Source organism: Nicotiana sylvestris, chromosome 12, assembly GCF_000393655.2.
Source record: "Nicotiana sylvestris chromosome 12, ASM39365v2, whole genome shotgun sequence".
Classification (NCBI taxonomy): Eukaryota; Viridiplantae; Streptophyta; class Magnoliopsida; order Solanales; family Solanaceae; genus Nicotiana; species Nicotiana sylvestris.
In genome coordinates this window covers 128436717-128459496 of record NC_091068.1, presented here as the reverse complement: position 1 = coordinate 128459496, position 22780 = coordinate 128436717, and the positions used below count along the sequence as shown (strand labels likewise).

Here is a 22780-nt window from a genome sequence, read left to right as displayed (position 1 = left end):
TACATTTTAGGTGAGAGAATCTCAACAGAGATATATTAGGAATATGAAAAATTATAAATTTTAAAATAAATTGTATTATATCTAATTTCGTCAAAGCAGTTGCAGGAAACTTAAATAAATATTAGAAAGATTGTATTGTATGTAAATTCCTAATAAGAAATCCCTTCTTGTTTTAGAGGAGTAGAAATTGGCCCAATATTTTTCTGACTTTTGAATTTTTTTTTTTTTTTTTTTTGGTCAAAGACTTTTGAATTCTCACGTTACATGACACTTGGGCAAAGGTGGTTTCATGCGTAACTAGAGTTTGAAAGGTAACAATAATTTTATTATATTATTTCTATTTATTATATATTAAAAAAATTAATACATAACAAAAAGCATAAAATAGATATAAAATGATAAATTATCTATTATTTTTAAAATTTGACAAATAAAAGTGGATATCTATTTTTAGCTGTCTAATTTGCTTGTTTTAGTTTTCTGATCGTTAAATGAGAATAGAGACAAAATAAATAATGCTGAAAAAGATTGTTATATCCTTTGTCAGACCGATCGAATTTGGACAGTGATGGTTACTTGGTATCATAATGGATAATTTGTTTTGTAATTTTAATATCACCTACCTACTTATTTCATTGTAACAAAACTATGGTATGATATACAAAGGGACAAGTCACCCTTAGACTTTAGTCTAATTTTTTTATGTAACAAAATTACATTTTTATAATGATAAATTTTACAAATGGTCATAGAATTATGATTTTTTTTCACAAAATTCATATAACTATGTTTCATACACAAAAATCATAAAAAATTTACTAACTCACATAAAAATCATAGGGACAAAAAACACAATTTTTCGGTACATTTTTTAATATATTTTAAGTCTAATAAATAATAATCCTATTAAAATAGAAATGACGCAACCAGGGACGTAAGCAGAATTTTTCATAAGCGATGTGGATACTTAAAAAAGTTACAAATAAGTCACTATAATAATATCATATATAAAGAAAGATAATTCAAGTACACTATTATGACTGCTCCAGTTTTTTCAAATTTAACGTTTAAAGGCTGTTGGAATAACCCAGTTCTAGAATAGTTTTAAATTATTTGTTGTCAATAATTATGTGCCAGAACAAGTTGTTCAATTTTACCATTTCGGATAAGGAGTAAGGTTAAATCCTTGTTCGCTACAATATTTTTCAAGAAGAAAAACCAAATTTATAAAAATAAAAGTGTCCTATAGGACTCGATATCATGTCCTCTTTAATAAATTTGAAGCCAAAGCCATTTCTTATGTTAAGTGGTGTCATTCCTTGTATATGTATTACTAGGGAGATTGACATTTTTTTAATTGTGGTGATGCAAGTTGAAATGATGCTCCATACTAAGATTAAAATTTTGATAGTGTTTCCATACAACATGGGTATAATGTCCGTTTTCTTCCCAATATGTGTAAAAAATAAACATGAGAGTGGTTCAATTATTGCACTTTTCAGCTTGCTTTTTGTTGTCGCAAATCTGTCTCATTTGTTCCGCTCTACAGTTGCTCAAAACTCATTGCTATCAAATTGCCTTGTCTTGTAGGTTGGGTTTGCATACCCTGTTTGAAAACTTGGAGGTGCTACCACAACACGTGGTTTAGACTATAGTAAAACCTTGAGATTATCATTTTCAACTGATCCTCCTGTAGAAAAAAGTAACAAATGATTAAGTATCAACTCTGAGAACATGTAAACATATTAAGAAAATTATATGTTGATATCGATTCAACACTTACCAGACATAAAGCAAAGACAGAGATGTCAGTTGACCTGAAAGAAAATGAAATAAATCTTATTCCCAAACAAAGTTGAAGTCAAACTTGAACAGAAATTTGGAGTTACGAAATTATAGAAAAAGTATGCATGAGAAAATGTAATCATTTTCTTTATTTAAAAAATAGAATACATTTTCTTTGTAAAAGGTGAAACATATCTTCAGTAACTTAGTGGCATAGCTCCCACCCCCAAAACAGTAAACTGGTTGCTCAGACTAAGGGAGTACATATATTTGTTTAAAATTTGAATTTCTTCATTCTAACTCTTAACTGAGCACAAAGAAATAATAAATTCTATTTTTCTCAACTCATAATCCTCACAGATCAGACATTTATATTCCCATGCATATCCACCTGTACTTGGCTAGGAATGCTAACAACAGTGAAGAAAAAACGAAATTGGGCTTCAATTCAAGAGGTGGGGCATTAGTAGGCTATTAGCAATAGTATACCACTCACTAAAGACATGCCCCTTTTTTAATCCGCATTGCAGGTAACCCAGAATATAACCTTAAAAAACTGAAGTGAAATTTTGTGGTCTTTCATGTTGGTTGATGTGACAAAATTAGCTCTCACATTAACATGATAGACTTTGAGGTGAACAAATTACAGTCAATCTATTTAATAGATAAAACTACAAATGATGCCACAGTTTATCACGAAAACTTACTAATCAATTACCTTGGATCCAACCTAAAAGTTGAAAGAGGAAAAGAACATAACTTTACCTCTAATCCATGAGTTCTTTCAACTGTAAGAATAATTTCATTTCAATGCTTGATAAGGTTGACAACCTCAGTATCAGAAACTGCAGAATGCTCAATCAGACTAATTTCATTCTTCCAATGGAGCAGAAATATCAAGAATTATCATAGTCCCATCAGTTGTAGATAATACTGGCTCTGCTGAAGCACTTAAGCCCACCAAAAGCTTGGCTTGATGAAGATACTCTGCAACAATCAGGATATTCATATATTTTTACTTCATTCCTTTGTGTTTCATCATATGCTCTTCCTGTTTACACGTCATAATAAATTAAAATGAGAGTTTCCAACTATGTGCTTATATGAACTGCAGCTCCTCATTTTAGTATTTCGAATTCTAAACATGTTTCATGAGAAATGAAACAGAATCTTCTTCGCCTCTTCCTTCTCTTTTTTTTCCTAATAGTATTTTGGTTGACGAAATGAGATACATAAGTAATCCCACAATGGAGGTATGACAATTTTACTGAATAAACATGCAGAGATTACAAGGAAAAGTAGGTACCAAAAATGCAAGTATTTTCCCAGAAATGAAACTTCATGCTCCTTAGGAGATATCTTTTCGAAATGTGAAGAGACCAGGCCAATGTCTGAGATACCATCAACCATTTGTTCCCATGAATTGGAAGTTTTTGGAAAATTGAAGAACCAAAATGAACAACAAAAGGGAAAAGACTTTAACTACATATTCTACATTTATCACAGTGATAATGATTCTTTAAACCTAAAGTAGAAATTATTTTGCTTAAGAGTATAAAACATAATGAGCCAGAAACACTATAGAAAGATTTAAAGAGACTTACATCATCATCAGAGAAGATGCATGTTGAACAGTCGTATTTCCTTGTATAAACCCCACAGTGAATGCATGCATGTTGTACTACTTGACAATTAGGAGCAAAAATCAAGTTTCAAGTAAACTTCAAAATCATAATTATATAATGACATGAATTAAGAAACCGACTTCACGGGAAACTCACATCTTTGTTCAGCCGTGTTACAGAATATGCAATTTACCTGAAAAACATATATGGACCAATTATTATGTTGTCTCGTATAATTAAGGAAGATAAATATCCTAGAATATGAGGAGTCACATCACATCTGAATAGTAGTAACTAATACAAACATAGCATTAACCAACACAATTGTCACAAGAGATAAAGAGAACAATCTGCAAAATGCTTATGCAAGTAAATGACATTCATTTGAAACATGCTTCTTTAACACAATAATAAAAAATGCACGTGTTGTTTACCAATATTGCCTAGTATAAATAAGTGATGTACCTTTGTTGAATGATAGTAGATAAATATATTGTAGAAAATTTATTAAAAATAAAAATAGTGCAAATATAAAGACCATCTTGCTTGTAGTGCTGTTGAAAAGTAGAGTTCATCTTTCTTTCCACTAGCTCAGCTGAAGTTGGTTCAGAAGGAAGCTGAAGGTCAGCCTTTTAAACAAGAACAATATAAGCATATAGTGAATAGCCTCGCGAATCAAATAGACAAATGGTTTATTATGAAATTAATATTTAAGTTTTTCTCCTTTTACCGTCTATGCACTATATATCAAATTCACAAATCACAACTACAATTTTCTATGAACTACTTACAAGCATTTCTTCAACTGATTGAGGGTCAATCTATGACTAAATCATCTTTATTGTATCAGAATCAAGTCCTTAGAAGCTGCCAAGCATTAATTTTTTCCCGATTGGATTTAGGATAGCCAGCCATCTGCATGAATATAATGGCATAATCAAATTTCGATAAGATTTAAGATCCATAATAACTGGGTAACTTAAGATAATGATACATAGGCAAACCAAAATTAAATATCTGGAAAAAACTAAAAGTTTGATAAATCTTTATCAAATTAACTGGGAGGCAAAAATTACAGATAATGCCCGCAAATCATCTCGTCATGCTCATCATATAGCAGTTACCGCTGGGCAATATGGCTGGTTTTGTGTTACTTTTGTAGGAGTATCAGAACATTGTTAGTGACATCTCCTGTAGCAGTAGGTAAGTTTTTCCTATAAGAGATTTTATCAAATACTTTATGGGCATTAATGGTGTTTGGTAATCATACAAGTGGATTTATAATAAAAATGTGAGGAACTGACAAGAAATTAAAGATTAAACAAAACATATAATAGAATTCACATGCATGTACACATTCCACCAAGGAAACATCAGAGCAAGTCACAGGTACGAAAGAGGTGAAAAGAAAAGAGCAAATAGAAAAATCTGAAAATCTTACCAAAAGCTAAAAATGAGAGAGACGAAGTAATGATGAAGAGACCCGAAACAGAGCCGAAGTAAAGCACACAAAAGGCGAGTGTTGAGTATACACCAGCTATTTGCAAACAGTGTGGTGTAGCCTTCCTGATGAGAAATTTACCATCTTTTAGATGGAAGAGACTGAAGAACCAAGAGTTAAGAGCGGATGACATCAAAAATGGAACCAACTCCCATTTCTAAATAATATAATAACTAGTCGCGCTAAACCCAGCCCGGGCCCAAATTCAAGACCAAAAAGTAATACATATGATTAAAGAGAACAATTTGTATTATGTTTTTAAGTTATCACCAAATATTTTATTTCTCCTGATACAAAAATAGTCGTGTATACTCAAATTATAACCAAGATAAATTTCAAATCCACCAATACGTTTTCAGTCTTGTATTCCTTGTGAATCTCGAATTGATATACCATGTGTCGTATTTAAGAGATTTGCTTAGAACTCGTATCAACACAATAAAAAAGCAAATCTAATTCCTTTATGTTTGAACTCACATGGCTTTAGTTTGCTTATTGCTACCTTCAAAATGCAAGGTTCTATTTTTATTTAGAGGTAAGATTAATGTGAATATTTAGCGGAATAATTAATATAAATCTAGGGGTTCATACTTTTACTTAAAGGTAACAATATCCCATATATTTATGATCAAAATAGCTTGTTGATATTGTATAGATCTTTGCTTTTGGACATTTGTTCCTTTGCTACATATTGTAGGATAGACAAATGTGTCATTTTAGTTTAAACTCCAAAAAATTTAAAATCTAACGATGATGATAAGAATTATATATTTTTTTTAAAAATATCTTCTCATAATTTCTAGAGCATAAGTTATCCAAATATATTTCAAATTTAAAATATATTTTTCTTTGAAAAGTTCGATTTTGATTTCTAAAAGTTAAATCGGAATGATCTTTGAAACAGATAAAAAAGAGCACAAAGTTATGTTTTGGAAAAAAAAAACTAACCAAAATATTCTATACATAATCAAAAACTATTTAAAAGACTAAAAAGCCTAGCCAAGAATTTTTTTTTTCTTTAAGAATAAGTTTAAAAGAAACAAAACAAAAATCAAATTGAAATTAGGCAAAGAAGACTAAGGAGACATATCTTTGTTGGGAATAACTTACTTAAGTTCCTATAATCTTCTTAACCGAAAAATAAAACTATAAATATCCACACACCAAAATAGAGTTTTAAAATATTGGGCTTAATATGGTGTACTCCTCTTGCTCATATTTGAACTTTTTCACTTTTAAAGGATGCGTTTATGCTAATGTGCCCCACTTGTGGGATTACACTGGATTGTTGTTGTTGTTGTTGTTGTTTATCCTAATGTAGCGATAAAATTATGAAGACTAATGAATAGGAGTTAGATGCTTACATATTTTTTTTGAATTTGTAAAGGTAAAATGTACATATAAGATATAGTACTTCAACAATTCTAATTATAGAACCAAACATTTTGGTTAAGATGTAACCATGACTCTATTTGAAAACTAAAAAGCCCAAAAGTTTAGTTTTATTTAGAAATTTCTGCGGGAATCTACTGTAATAAAAGGTTAATGTAGGGTGAGAAAGGATAGTAGAAAGATAAGTGTACTATCTCCTATAAAAATCCCATAGAATCACAAAAATAGGACTTAAAAGTAGTATCATTAACTCAACACCCACAAAAATGATAAATTAAAATATGGCAATTTTAAGGGCAATAATTTTGAAAACTTGAATGTGAGGACGACAAAATCTTTGGGTTGTCACATAATTAGAAAAGTTTTGTAGTCACATAATTTTATAATTTTTAAAAGAAAAGTTATTTAGGAAGAAAGAAGTTTGATTGGAGAATTAGAAATAGCAAATTAAAGAAATACAAGTGATTCGGTATTCTATAATATATTTTAAAGTATGTAAAATAATTACAACTTGGCGACAATCATAAAAGGAAAATCATTAGTTTTTTTTGAGCTTGTGAGCATATAATTTCTTTCTTTAGTTATAGACAGAAATAGATTTATATATATATATATATATATATATATATATATATATATATATATATATATATATATATATATATATATATATATTTATTAAGATATTATTATATCTTCCATCTTTTTCGTACTTCCTATATTTCTTATATTGCTGTTATTTTATGTTATTTTATGTTATTTTATTATGAGTCTATTGATAGTACTAATATATCGTCTCTTGTCGCTTTCTTGAGCCGAGGGTCTCCTGGAAATAGTCTCTCTGCCCCTCGGGGTAGGGGAAAGGTCTATGTACATATTACCCTCCCTAGACCCCACTTGTGGGATTATACTTGGGTTGTTGTTGTTGTTGTTGTTGTTGTTGTTGTTGTTGTTGTTGTTGTTGTAATTTCATTCATAATTTCATGTAGCAAGAGTTTTGCTAATTAAATGTGGTGATTTAAGCTTAATTTCAGAAGAATCAAAGGAATCTCAAGAATTAATTAGTACTTCATATATAGTTTATGCTTAAGAATATTAATTTTCAATTAACCAAATAAGAGATGTTAAAGATAATTATATCTTGATTGATATCACTATCTTTATTTTCAACATTGTCAATAATTTTTATTTTCAATATTTGAATACACCGTAAATATTTCAAAATTGTAGGATATATTATGCATAAACGATTTCTATTCAACTTAAAAAATAACAATTAGGAAAAAAACTAATTACATGAGAACCGTACTTGGTTCGACGGGAATAAAATATAACCTCATATAATTACCAAAATTCAAAATAGTTTTAATCTCTTCTTTTTTCCTCTACTTCATCCCCAAAATATTTGTACAGACCTCTTTTATAGAAGAAACAAATTTATTTAACACAAATTATAAGAAAGAAAAAAAATTATGACTTGTTCATGCAAATAAAAAAATTTCTCATAGTCGTGATATGTGTTTCGTAAAGAATAATTATAATATAAGAGAATTTCAAATTCTAAATATTCAATAATTTATTTTAAAATAAAACTGTAAAGAGGTAGATTTTTACAATCTCTAAAAAGAACATGAAGTAAGGTGTTTCGAAAAATTAGTGGTAGAAGAGATAAATATTTATAAAACACATAAAATGACTCACATAATAATTAAAATTTCAAATAAATATATTTCCAAAATATAAAAGCAACACTTCATTTCACTTCTTTAACATTTTAGCTTTTATTGTTGACGAATATTTATTTTAAATCAAATGCAAAGTAAGGATTTGGACTTTATAGGTTATGATCTGAATTCTAATCTTTTAAGTTATTTAGTTCTTTTAAGCAAAAAAAAGTTATTTAGTCTGTACATGCTCAATGAATTTTTAAGATAAAAACAGTGTTTGAACCAAAACTACCGAATTTGATCGAATATGTAGCCAACACTCTAGCTCCGTCCATGCTTCAAACCTATTTTGTGCTTATCTTGAACTCATTTAAAATTTTAATAATGTATTTTATTTTTACTCTTATTAGAAAAACTCCTGTTTTCATCTTCTACAATTATCTAACACAACAAAATCTTCAATAACTCCAACTTTTATACAACGGTATTTATAACTTTAGTTTAGAGTCTTTACACAATTTAATCTATTGACCTTAAAAGAATTTTAATAAAAATATTAAAGTAAATTAATAAAATAAAATATTTTAAACTATACCTGAAAATAACATTAGGACAAATTTTTATAAGCATATATGATTTCACTAAAAAAGCAAAAATATTGGAGGTTTAAGGATAAAAGATATAGTAAGACCTAATAAATGCTCCAGTTATAAAAGAAAATTTGGCTCTAAAATTGCCTAAATTTTACCAGAACGTATAAGGACAAATAATATACCCTCTCCGTCCCAAAATAATTGTCATATTTCATAATTCGAAAGGTAATTTGACTAAACTTCGTAGTTAAATTAGGTTTGATTAATTTAATATTTTAAAATTAAAATTTAGATATTCAAAAATTATATAGAAATACCATAAATTACAATTCTTCTATCAATATAATTATTATTATTTTTAAATATTGGTTAAAGTTTATATAATTTGACCATCAAAAAATTAGTTTTAATAAAGAGCAAAAAAGATTCATAAATAAATTACCATAATACTAATATAGAAGTAAAAATAGCACGATATAGCCAGTTTTCGGACTGGTCATTCAAAAATAGCCAGCTTTTACCAAGTCAATGAAAAATAGTCACTATTTTGCTGCAACAGAGACCGATCCAGCATAATATACTGGAGTTCGGTGCACCTGTGTATAGGGATGGCAAATGGGGCGGGACGAGGCGGTTTTCAGCATTCGCAGGGCAGGGCAGGGCGGGTTACAATGTTTGCGGGGCGGGGCCTAAATTTTTTTAAAAAATTAACGCGGGGCGGGGCGGGCGCAAGTTTTTTAAAACCTAAATCTTAGAACTAAAAGTTTAAAATGTTAAACGTTACCAGCTTACCAGATCCTAAATCTTTTGCAGTTACTCATCCTAATGTGATTTAACACTTTGACTTATATAGTTATATATTTGTATCTGGAAGTAGTCATACCCTTTTTCTTATTTGTAACTGGAAGTAGACGTTTAATGTATAAGTTATATATTTGCATGTAAATATCGTAGTTGGCTGAAATTTTGCTACGTAACTCGACCTCCATTAACGCTACAATAAAATTTATGATCGTAGTAGTAATATTATTTGCTGCCAAAGGAAAATGCCTAGACATCTCAGAGCAGTGGTCAATTGATATTTGATTAATCAATATTTATAATGAAAGTGACATACACTTCAAGTAGTACAGAGTCTACGTTCTTGCATTAATATTAAAAAGATAGGAGGAAAAGATAACTACATGTAGTAAGTGGAGTTAACATCAACAAAAGAAGAAAAATTGCATAAAAATTCTCTAAAAAGAAGAATATAATACATTGGAATGTGGTATCTTTTGATAATTTTCCCAAATTAAAAAAAATTCAAAAAAAAAAAATATGCGCATAAAGGGGCGGGGCGTTAAAAACAACAAATTTTGTTTTGCGGGGCGGGTTGGAGTCTACGCGAGTGTGCGCGGGTTTGCCCCGCAACCGCACCGCCCGCACCGTTTGCCATCCCTATCTGTGTATGAACTTCAGCATATTATGTTGGACCGGTATACTTGCTGGAACTCGAGTATATTATGCTGGAGTTCTAGTGTACTTATGCTAATGCTGGAGTTCCAGCATACTTATCCTGAAACTCCAGGATAATATGCTGGAGTTCAAGTATACTTATGCTGGAACTCCAGCAAAATATACTGGCGTATTTTCCGAGTTTTAAACAGTGTTTTCGCTCAAATTTATCTTTACATAAAAAGTGGCTAAATTTCGATTACTTTTGAAACTGGGCTATTTTTGAACGACCAGTTGTAAATTTGGCTATTTTTAAATTTCACCCAATATAGACCAATAACAAAGGCCCATGTGGGAATTCTTAAGAGAGAGAAAAAAATGCAAAAGTGAGAATTTGAAGGGAAAAAACCAATAGCAACAACCACGTGTAGAGCTGCACATTACCAATAAATAAAATTCCTTTATTACCCATAAAGATGTAAGGACGACAAAACTTTTTTATCCTTGCTTATATGTAGTGTAGTAGTAAAACTATAAATAGCAATTTGTTTTACTATAGAACACCTTTTAATCTGCCATAAGATGTTAATTGCATTTACCTGCTAAGAGTATGTAAATATTATTATATTATTTGTCTACTTATGTTTTTCCCCCAAGAAAGTAAAGGAGTGTTTGCCCCCGTGAGGACGACAAACATCTGCTATTCTCGCTTATTAATATTAGTAAATATACTAGTGAGGAATGGCCCGTGCTAGAGCCCGGGCCCCAACCTGATAATTTCTAGTATGTCGTAAGGTCAATTTATGAAATTGAGATGAATGAATTTCAGGTAATGATTTGTTATTTGAGGTATCGTCCCGATTGACTCATTGTACAGATCTTGAGAGAAGTTTAAAATGTACGCTTTCTTCTACACGAAGTTTGATATGTGATGTAAAATTAGTGTCTTATTAAACTTACCCATTTGGGTAGCAATATTGTCTGCAACATTAAATTTGTTTTTCCAGAATATTTCCAAGCTTTTTAAGAGATTGAATTAGTTTAATAAAGTATGTATATAGCATTACTCTATTAAAAAACAAAATATAGCATTACTCTATTTCATATGCACATCTAAATATACAAAACGAACATACAAAGCAAAACCAAGCTGAAAATTTTAAGATTTCATGTTTCAAATATCTTATCAACAGTAGCATTTCGTTGACTTGAATTATTTGATTTCTCACCTCAAAACTGCAGGGTACACATGTTGATTGTGAATGTGTATGTTGGATTTTTCTATTTATTGTCAGTTTCAGAAGAAATTGACTTTACACGAGTAAAATAGCTCTTTTGTATGTTTACTGAGTTATAACTTAAAGGTGCACCTTTGGCCCAAATCAAGTTTGCATTTGGCAGTAAACCAAGGAAACCTATACAATAACACCATGTGTAACGATGGTGAAACTCCTCACTATATTAATAAGAATATGAACATTGATTATAACTCTCAAGGTACTGAATTACAATGAAAACTACTGAGGTAACAAGTAACTAAGGAGTAAGGATAGAGATAAGGATTGGGATGAGAAGATAGATTGAAAAAGAGATGAGATGCCAGAAGAGTCAGGATGAGAAACACGCAATTGCCTTCGCACATAATTCAACATGCCTACTGATAGCGGTACCCCGTACTATTTAATCAGCCTGGATCCCATATTAACCTTTGTGAAGGCTTGGCCCAATTGCTTCTTCTCGGCCCAATATCTATTTGTGTGTCATCCTTGTTAGCGTCCATATTGGGTTGGAGCCGATTCATAACAATACTCCCGACCTCAATAAGAACCTTGTCCTCAAGGTTCGAACAGAGCAACACTGATATCATAATGGCGAGTTCGGCGAGGCACGAATGTGTGTCACGGGCAACAAGATGAAGAACAAATGCCATAACTCTTAAAATTGCCTCATGCTCTTTCTTGCTAATACCAATAATTTTCAGTCATCCTTGTCTCAAAAGTATTCCGAGCAACACCAACAGCTAGGAGTTCATAGAATTTTAAATGACTGAGATGGTGAAATGATTCTGGATGCCCCTTGGGTGCTACATCAGTTGTCTTTCCATTTCGGACAAACTGAATCTCCACAAATTCACTTCGATGGTTTGAGTTTGTATTTATAACTGTTTTGGTACTGCCAAGTGCGTCAAGAACTGGATATGACTCCAAAACTTGTTGTTCCACAGCCCGCCGTTCAATGGTTCTATGACCACCAAAACAGGCAAGATAGCACATAAACACTGTAGTAGTTCCAGTTTTGCCGGTACCATTTTCATCACTAACTAAGACAATATTGCCTTTGCCCGCAATGATTATTGCCCTGTTATTAACACCAGAACTAGCAATTGAAGATATGTTCTCAAATTCAACCTCTGTACAAGTATGCATAGCAAGACCTATAACCATGGATTCTTGTGCTAATTCCTTAACATGCTCACACCCGTCGAAGCTAGAATTATCTGCCTTGAAGAACTGGTAAACTATTTTAGAAGCGCGCTCTCCACTAAATATTTCCATTGCACCTGCTATAAACGAACTATAACCATGATCTTTTCGATCTAGATTAGAACTCTGCCGCATTATCAGATTATGTTTAGTTATAACCTGCCCTACAAACCCATACTTATTCAAGAGAATACCATAAATTAATGCATCGCCTAGGCCATGATGTAATCTATGACGTGCAACCAACTCTACCACTTCAATGACACCAGAAAATGTATAACCAATACCCTGTATTGCTCGAAGCTTCACCTCATATCCATTCCTCAATTCAAATACTTTCCACTCTTGTAACACAACAGCAAGTGCAGCTACTGCAGCCTGCATCTTCATGTACTGCTGTGTGGTGTCATAATGTTCTGTACTTAAAATTTTTCACTAGTTGAATCAGAAGTTGCTTGCTCGTTGTACAAAGAGAATTATTAACCCCACCAGGATCAAAGACAATATACAGAGAAGCAAACATTATTTTATGAACTAGAGCATGTTCTTTTACTGGAAGGCCACACTCAAACTCCATAAAAAATTTATCAAGATGTGGATCCTCAATATTCTCAGACACCCGAAAACATATATCAAGATACATGGAATAAAAGGCCGCAACACCGAATTCAACTCCACCTAACTGCTCCCAATCAGACAATTCTGCAAATAAACAACTCCATCTTTTTCCAATTGCGTCAAATAGTGTATGCGCCTCCACATTCTCTGTAGAACCTGTTAAAGCCATGAACTCGGAACTAACTCCCCGATCTCATAAACAAAGATGTGCTGCAGTTAGGCTAATGGTTATAATAAAGATATTTGCACCAGGATCAAATGAAAATTGACTCAAAATATGTTGATCAGTGAATCTCCCAATAGATTTTCCATTTTCAGCTTCAAAAAATACTTCAACCAAATGCATTGCACTTGTAGGACTAGCGCATTCATTAATCAAAATTTTTTTGTGCAAAATATCGATCAGCAATAATTGCAGGTTCCATGAAAAACTAGCAAGATACACGTCCTCAAAGGTCACCAAATCAGTCAACCATTTAGGAGTGCCACCAGTATCAAGAGAGTTAGCATCTACATACCTCGCTGGCATATCACGTTCAAGATGTTTATTTGACACTGCATATTCTCGGCCAGCAAAAGAAACTAGGAGTGATACTCGAGTTGCACTTGGCCTTATCTCCCCGAATGAAATGCTATGGGGACTTTCATTGAGCACCTAATCTTTCTCTGATGTTGCAACTATTAAATCAGAGCCACTCGTATTAGTAAGGACTTTGGCATTTGATCCCTCAATAATGAACACTTTGGAGTTACTGCTTTGGTGCGACATTTCGTCGAATATGTGGTTTTCTATTTCTGCATAATAGTCCTTGACTGCATAGTTAGACTTTACAAAGTTTTCCTTATCGCCCAAGCTTTCCTCGAACACCTCATCTATGGAAGTTGCAGAAAGTTTTCCATCAAGTAAACAAGTATTAGGATCATGACTTTCTGGGCTCACAACTGTAACTAGCCTTTCAACGAACAGATGGTCCGCATTTGAAGTTTCATCTTCCAAAGCAGAGCGGCACCCGTATGAGTTGGGGATGTGGCAATCGAGAAAGGAAGACACCTGGGCCTCTGGTGGGACTACTGTTGCATAACCCAATTCGGTTGAACAAGCATGCGAAGGTTTGTCCAACCGCCCCATCAAAGCACTGAAGTTGTGATTCCGAAAATGTAGAAATAGTTTCTCCTTGAAATGCTTCCAATCGTGGAATTGCTTATTGCGAAACAACCAATTGAACCAAGTAAGAGCTTCACCATCAAGGTAAAAGGAGGGGAGTGGTAACCAATCCTTCTCCGCGAAGCCAAGATAGGTAAAGTACCGCTCGTCCCGAAAAAGCCAGCTCAATGCGTTGTCGTTGCCATTAAATCGATCTAGTACCTCCATTGGAGTCCGATGGATGAAAGCACCAATGTAACGATGGTGAAACTCCTCACTATATTAATAAGAATATGAACACTGATTATAACTCTCAAGGTACTGAATTACAATGAAAACTACTGAGATAACAAGTAACTAAGGAGCAAGGATAGAGATAAAGATTGGGATGAGAAGATAGATTGAAGAAGAGATTAGATGCCAGAAGAGTCAGGATGAGAAACACGGAATTGCCTTCGCACATAATTCAACATGCCTACTGATAGCGGTACCTAGTACTATTTAATCAGCCTGGATCCCATATTAACCTTTGTGAAGGCTTGGCCCAATTGCTTCTTCTCGGCCCAATATCTATTTGTGTGTCATCCTTGTTGGTGTCCATATTGGGTTGGAGCCGATTCATAACCCATGGGTTGTGAAAGTTCTTTAGCCAAGACTATAGTCTGTCATGCTTTTCATTGCAATGGCATCTCAATAAGGGTAGAATGTTTTTCTAAAGTATAATGAATTCTCAAAATAACTAATAAAGTCTCTTATTCTCACTAACATACATTTACACGGATTATTTCATACATTTTTGCAGAGTAATTTCAAGAAATTTCTCTCCTAATTGGCATGATACGGTTGCAACAATTGTTCCACTGCAATCTGGAATTATACATCAAAGCAGGCCATGATATGCAAGTTATTGTTTGTCATTTGATTTGCATAAAGTGAATTGAAGAAGAAAACATTTGGATTTGAATATGTTACATTAACAGATATTAGCGAGCTTGGAATTCAAATTGTGATACCTGGGTATTAACATCGCACGTCTATTGCAGCTCGCACAATGAATAATTCTCCTTACAGCGATTCTGTATTACTACCCGCAGTGGGAACATAATAGTTCATAGAGCTCTTGGTCAGTAGCCAGTAGCAACATTTTACCTCCGATGCGAAAGAGATGTATCTGTGAAGGGGGATAGAAGTAGATTTATTGAGTTGTAACTGTAACCCTAAAATACCTCACATATATTTGCATGTATGTAATACATACAGGAGACTGCAGCTGAATCTTTGCAATTGGTACTATGTTATCATGTACTGGTACAAGTACATGTGATGAAGCTATTTATGGAGAACTTGGCCATCTGTACCTTGCCATTATATCTTCCTTGTCTCCAACACTGTACATGTACAAGGCTTTTAGGAACCAATAAAACACCATGTATATTTAGAATGAGTTAAAATTGTTGTATGAAGTTCTGGATACATATGGTTAAATTGTTATTTAACTGAAAATGCAAGTTTTAACTTATAGCTTGCTAATTGTATGTCTTTCTGCATATGTTTCATTCGCATGAACTAATTAATGAAATATAAAACTCGATTACATTAATATTTATTATTTCATACCAGTTCATAATTCTCCAACTTAGGAATATGGTGGATTTATCAGTATGACCGGGTAGTACCTTGTCGACAATATAATGTAATCCTATATTGTTTAAATTTTGTTAGTAAAGCAGTTCTCTACGGATAAAAAGAAAGTTGTATCCTTTGCATACCAGCGTAGTTGGTTCGTGCAACTCGTTTTGCTATAATTAAGGATATTTAGTAGCCTGTGCAGCTAGGGTGCTTCCGACAATCTGAGTGAAGTCCTCCCATTGCGTCAAGATTGTAGGCTGCTTACTATAGGAAAAGGAATAAATAATAAGTGGCACTGTACAGAAACGCCGATATAATTTTAGTAATGTCACCAAGAAGAATAAAGAAGGGATGTAAATATACAATTAACCGAGCCAGTTCAGTAAAACCATATAGTTACACATGACGCATGCCCCAACAAATGTTGTGTAAACTTTTTAATTGCAGTGCAGTCAGCCTCACAATATTTTTCTTTGCGATGCTACTTTTGTGTAGATTAAATATGCAATAGCATCAAGGAATACTGAACCGGCAATGTGGATTCAATTAGCTACTATGTGTGGTTGATATTTTTAATATAGTCATGGCTAAACCATGTATAAATGAGCCACAATAAGTGCGGTAAATCGAATTAGCATCTGTGTGGAATTTGACACACAACTTATTTATTAATTTATCTTCAACAGGCATGTCCTTGCCCTATCTTAAGAGATGTGGATCTATCTATTTCTTATCCCATTCTTCAATTTCTTCAAATTAGCAACATTGCTTTGGATAGCCCTGTCGGTCAGATATTCAATTTGCTTTGGAGATAGAAATAGTTTTATATAATTTATGCAGTTGGTGTTTAATAAATATAAAGGTCTTATATTAACTATATGGATTCATAGGACAAATTCCACATGGGATTAGATATTGAAGGTTCCTCCCAAGCATTTTGGATATGAAATCTATATTGTTGGAAAGGTTCTCTCTGACCAGGGCAACCTTTCTTCTTATAGATTCATAGAGTGAAGTTTACCTTCAATGTTGTATTCTACATATCTAATCAACGGAATGAAGCATTGACTAATACTTTAATGGAGATGGAGCCTACAAGGCAATCGGATTCCCTTTACAATCTTCCATGTCTGAACTTTAGAAATTAATTGACGGTAAGAGAAGAATAGAGATTTCTGATTTACTAAATAACATTTTGAGCTCCCAACCTCATGGGTCATTCTTTTAAGTACAGGGAACTAAAGAATCAATAAGTTTTACAGAATTTTTTGAGCAAGAAGGACATTGTTTTGGAATTTAGATATAGTAATGTATATTTTATATTTCAAGTGAGGCATAAGTCATCAATAGAATATTAAGAAAATGATTTGAATATCGAGAAAATGACTTAGTTGCAACAATATTCAAAAACTTTGAGCATTGGAAGCACAAAATGGTCTAACCTTTGCTGCCACTTTCTTGCATCTAGCAAATCTATAACTTAATCCAGTAAGTGACATAACCATGTTAGTATTACCTGGTCCAAGAGCAAAGAGAAAAAGAATGAATCCTAATTTGGAATTAGAATCTACCTGTTCTCATAGGCTTTTAAGATTGAACGTTGGAAAACACGCAAATCCACAGTCATCCCCAGCAGCGAAAAATCATTGGAAGACACCCCATAGGAAGCTGAAGGTTAGAGATTTCCTAGAGCTTTTACTTGTTTCCTGTAGCGATTGATTATAAAGAAACGATAAAATTGTAAGCATACCATCTGTACTAATGCTGACAGAATTTACTAAATGGGTAATATTCTTACTTTTCTAGCTTAGCTCCTTGTGGCATATGGAAACTGTTGATAAGGTGAGCAATTGCAGTGCCCCACTTAGATAAGTCAGTTTGAAGTCTAAGATCATAATCTGAAATATAGTTTTGCATCATCAGATAAAGTTTTAAATAATAAAATAAGAATGAATATATCAAGTGTCAACATGTCATCCAAGTACTATGTACACAAAGCTCTAGTGTGTTGATCTATGTCTTAAACAAATCTTAAGGTCGATTACACCCTAGAGTAGTGTCATTTAACCAAAAAAACAGAAGTATAACTTCTAACGGAAAAAGTAAAAGTGATACCTCCAGAATGCTAAATCTTGCGAGCAGCTTTTATCTTTTACAAGGAAATTTGTGATGCATATGCATTACACATATCCTGAGATAGGAATATAACTTACGAAGAGGAACCATTGAGAAAAGCCCAAGAAATCTAACAACAAAAAAGAAACTCTATCATCCATCCCAAAGAGGAGTTCTTAATATTAGCTGCATTATTAGCTTCAACTGTCTGTTCGGTAACAACTTCACTCGTGCCAAACAGATAGCTCCCGAAACCTCCTGCTCATCCAAAGTAACATAAACAAAAATCAAGTAAGAGTAATTGAATTTGAGATGCTACTATCATTTTTAAGAAGAAATCTAGGAAATATTTACACATCTTTTCAAGTAAAGGTATGGAAGAAAAATGGTGAACAATAAGACGTAGAGAGGGGATACAATCTTATGTTTCGCGAAAGCAGGACTACGAAGATTCCTCTCTCACTGCAGCTCTTTGTCCCTTCCCTGCCCTGATATACCCCTATAATTTCAAAATGTATTTTACAAGTTAAGAAAATAACAAACTATCTGGATATTAGTAGCGGTCGACCATCGTAATGGACCCAAAATAAATGCGTCCATCAAGAATGGAATACATGGAGTAAAAAGAATGTAGATAATACCATCATATTTCCTCTCTGATTTTATAAAGTAAAGATACTAACCACTTAAAATATCATTCTGGCTCATTAGCGGAAACATAAGTGACCAAGAACCATTGCTCATTTCAAATGCAAGTGCAATATTTAATATAAAGAGCTTCACATTTTGGTTCACTCGACTCTCCTGTCTTGAGTAACATTATGAGAAACTTAGCCATGTGGTTCGATTTAAGGCATGCCCCTCTTTTTTGGTGGCAGCAATCTCTATTCTCAAAATAGAATAATGCTTTTTTGGTACAGTGCACAAATCATGTGTGTGCATTCATTGGCATGTGAAACTCGATTACAAGGAATATTGGAGAGTGAAGATTACTATAACAAACTTCAATTACCGAATGAATTATACACAATAGAACTTATACACAATGGAACTTAGTTGTCCAACATCTAAACTTTGATAAGCTCACTATGTCATTCAGCTTTAATTACAAGTCAGTGACTCCTTATGGAGCAATTTGTAAGTCCTCAATCTGATTGTAAATACTCTGACCTTTAGTTGCTATTATTTCATTTGTGAATCAGCTAAAGTAGCAGTTTCTCTGTCCGACTGATAATATTCTCGCTGTAGCTTTTTTCACATAGAGTAAGAAAAGTTGAAGTAATTCATGTTTATCTATTATCTCTTTATGAAAATAGAAGGCTTTGTAGGAGCTGTTTGAAGGCACCTAAAGTTGGAAGGTAATTTTGGAGTGAAAACATCTAGTTTTAGAATGTGAATATTTGTGGGATATACTAAAAAAGGATCTACTTCTACTTTTGTTATTTAATCTACAACTAACATTACTTTGGGTTGTTACTACACTCCAATTTTTTGATACCTGAATATACTTAGAGGATCAGCTGAGATTTTGAAAATGATATGACTAACCTTATGGATATTTTTGCAGATGACACTATTATGCTAAGGGGTGTGAAATTCTACAATGATCTATTCATGCAGTGAGAGCTGATTCATCGGCTGGAAGATTACATAAGAACTTTGAGCTTCAAAAATTTGTAAATATGGAATGAGGGTAAATGCATTGTAAAGAACGAATTCACACATATCTATCAACTCCCTTTGTATAACATTTAAACTTTTCCTAAGTAAGAGCTTAAGTTCCCTCTTTATTCAATTTGAATCTCCCTTTAAACATAGTCGTTATCATATATTATGGACTTTCCAGAGCACAAACTCAATTCTGATTCCTAACAGTATCGGACTTTCGTCTAATCTAAATTTCATACCACGCATCATAATTTCTACTAATAAGACGTAAAACTCTATTCAAACTCATGCACAGCTAGATAGAAGAGCCATATCAACAATATCTGTATACATATGGTCTTTATTTATATTTTTTATTTTTTTGTGAGGTCGAAAGAAATTGATCTTTGTCTAGTGAGATATAGATAGCTATAATTTAAAAGAATTTCTAGTGGTAGGGGTACAACTTCCTTCCTATAGCAATGTAAGGAATAGAATAGGTTTTTTTTCCTGTGGTTCTTTCTATTCGTGCAATTCATATGGAACTTTATCTTATAATTATGTTAACTTTTATTCATGATTGATTTAACTTTCATTTATCATTAAGACTACAAGGATCTAAAAAGTAGCCTAAAATTGGAATAAGAAAAATAGAAATGGAAGTAAACATTATAAAATGTCTAGAAGAGCTTTTCAAAAACTCTTCACGAAATCCATAAGCAGGTCATTTAGATCTAAAAGAAGAGGTGAAAGACGAATGCTAGAGTACTCACAATTGATGTTATATTTATTCTCAAATACAGAGCTTCCTTCTTACACTTGGATAACTCATGAACCATCAATTTGCTTTACAGCTCATTTCTGCACACCATCTGCAGGAGGTTGTCTTTTTATAGCTTTCGACCATTGTGGATTGTGTCGTAAGCAATAGCAAAATACAAGCTTAATAATCAGGAGATTCCTCCAAAGATATCAAAATCTAGCCTAAATCAACTATAAAAGAATTATATTTAAGTAGTCAACCAGATAATGTAAATATAGTGAAGTTAGAATGAACTCTCTCACTAAATCAAAAGAGCAGAATGAGCACAGATGATGCACACAATCCACCCAATAGCGATCAGTGGTGGAGTCCGAATTTTGAATAAGGGGATTCAAAAAAATGTAAGAACGTCATAAATAAGACATGAACTTATATCAAGGAGGCTCAATGATTGGTATATACAAAGAAATTTGTTTTTATCCTTTTTTCAAATTGTAACTTTCTACCTGAGGGGATTAAATTGAACCCCTTCACCAAAGGTAGCTACACCCCAGAGTGGGATTAACCATTGCGCAAGACCAGGGTAAGCGCATGAAATTTCAACAAGGTCAAACTCAAATCCAATTCTCTCTTGGACGGCAACTACTCTGAAGGTTTCAGCAAAATAGGTATCTATATCCAAAATCAACTATAAGAAATTTCTAATCAGTCAAATAATTAAATTACAATGCATCCTGTGAGGCTCTGACTAAATCAGCGGAACAAAGTAGATGCAGATGATTCATAGAACAATAAATTAGTTCACATATAAACCATTAGGTAGTAGTTAAAAGTTGCCGAGCCCGCTGCGGTCCATTAATGCAGCCACACAAATCTAAAGAAGGAGAAGAAATACTAAGAGTACTCACCTTTCAGCCACCAGATAGAAAGATAGCAGAAAAGTGAAGCTGCAAAAACAAGGAGGAAACCCAAGCAAAACAGAGGTTGTTTCACAATTTATTGGGCGATATCAGCTAACCAGTGCGGTAAATTGTCCGATAAAACGTTGAGGTTAAAGAGCAAATATGCAGAAGCAAGGGGTACTAAAGTAAATAGACTTCAAGGGATAATGTTAATTGCAGATACCCACCAAAAACGTAGGTGGTGCAGAGCGAGGAGAACAGGTCACAGCGCCAAAAGCAAGAACCAGTTTATCTTCCATGTCGGAAACGGAGGAGACGACGAAAAGGCGCGCGTACCCAAGAGATAGAAACAGAGCACGGAGGGAAAGGAAAAGAATTCAGCGATTTCGCGTCCACAAAATTGGCTGTGTAAGACATGATAGAAAGACCAAAATAACCCCGGATTTTGATACAAAAAAGGGAGTTTGTTGTAATTGCAGAAGCGGGACTACGAAAAGCACCTTCACTCCTGCTTCTAAATAAGTAGAACTAGTTGGAGGGTGGCCCGGGCTCACAAGTTAAAATATATGCATTATTATATAAAGGAGTAAAGAACCTTTCATATAGAGTAACCTACACGGATTTTCCAAATTGTCTAAAATATACTATTTTTGCAAAATTCGATATGCACCCGATGATTATTTTAGGGAGTCCGAGGACCTACATTATGATTTATTTGTGGATTTGTGATATATCATTTTCAGAAACTCAATCTGATGATTTGTTATTTGAAATATACGTGCGCAAATCCACAATTATATATATATATATAGACACATACACACATCATATATTCTAAGAACCTTAATAGAATAGTAGAAGATAATCTATAGCAATCTATGAATACTCTATATACACAAGATAGTTGGTTTGTCTTCGTTCTTTGCTTGGCTTAAGAGGGAAAGCAGGGGAGGAGCAACCCTTGTGCTTCTTTTCCGTTCTGTGAACTAAAATGATAGGTTTGAGGAATCTGGTTGAGCATAAGTTTGATTGGCTTCATCTCTTTTTCGTTACCATACATTTTTAAAGGAAAAAAAAAACATGTTTCCAGACAAGAGTCAGAGACCACCTTGAATCCGCATCCAAGCATGCGTCATTTTTTGAGCCAACATAGATAACCAGGCCACTTATAAAGATAATTGATACACATCAGAAATTGAAGTAGGGAACTCATTATACATCCTTCTGAAAGTGGAATGAGATCATTTTGAAAAGAAAGAGAAGAGAATATATGGCAAGTAAGTAAATTTATGAAATTATTTAATCTTCTTAACGTCATAGGACTGGCTGTGCAGTGAAAGAATAAACAAAACTCTAGGAAATCTGCAGTTTTGTAGAATGTGAAGGAATCCACATGTCTGCTGCAAAAGCAATTATCCCGTTTGGTTACCAACAAGAAGAGTTAAAAGCTTTAATAGCCAAGTAAAGTCCATGCATAAT

General features: G+C 33.0%; 1 protein-coding gene and 1 long non-coding RNA gene across 17 annotated transcripts; both read right to left on the bottom strand.

Moving 5' to 3' along the window:
- Positions 1-1366: 1366 nt before the first annotated feature.
- On the bottom strand, positions 1367-5026 carry LOC104227834 (uncharacterized). 3 transcript variants are annotated; one of them, XR_711193.2, is made up of 8 exons: positions 4852-5026; positions 4487-4601; positions 4202-4325; positions 3567-3603; positions 3390-3466; positions 2551-2836; positions 1784-1817; positions 1367-1690 (listed from the first exon to the last, which is right to left on the bottom strand). It is a non-coding gene; the product is annotated as an uncharacterized lncRNA (long non-coding RNA). The 3 variants fall into 3 exon arrangements; XR_711192.2 differs by lacking the exon at positions 4487-4601; XR_711194.2 differs by lacking the exon at positions 4487-4601 and having other exon boundaries at positions 2551-2772.
- Positions 5027-11435: 6409 nt separating this feature from the next.
- Positions 11436-21697, bottom strand: LOC104227833 (uncharacterized). Of its 14 annotated transcripts, none has more exons than XM_009780182.2 (8): positions 21529-21697; positions 21308-21346; positions 17990-20508; positions 17673-17772; positions 16015-17580; positions 15504-15633; positions 15259-15416; positions 11436-14522 (listed from the first exon to the last, which is right to left on the bottom strand). In XM_009780182.2, the coding sequence occupies exon 8, from the start codon at positions 12871-12873 to the stop codon at positions 11962-11964; it is 912 nt and encodes a 303-aa protein (XP_009778484.1). In that variant the 5' UTR covers positions 12874-14522; positions 15259-15416; positions 15504-15633; positions 16015-17580; positions 17673-17772; positions 17990-20508; positions 21308-21346; positions 21529-21697; the 3' UTR covers positions 11436-11961. The 14 variants fall into 14 exon arrangements, 13 of the variants coding, with proteins under 13 accessions (XP_009778484.1, XP_009778479.1, XP_009778487.1 ...); XM_009780177.2 differs by having other exon boundaries at positions 16015-16138; positions 17317-17353; positions 17446-17580; positions 17990-21696; XM_009780185.2 differs by having other exon boundaries at positions 17990-18247; positions 21529-21695.
- Positions 21698-22780: the final 1083 nt, after the last annotated feature.

What these genes read in the sequence shown, in the direction of transcription:
- LOC104227833 (XM_009780180.2), bottom strand. Translation starts at nt 12,873, where the DNA reads ATGAAGATGCAGGCTGCAGTAGCTGCACTTGCTGTTGTGTTACAAGAG.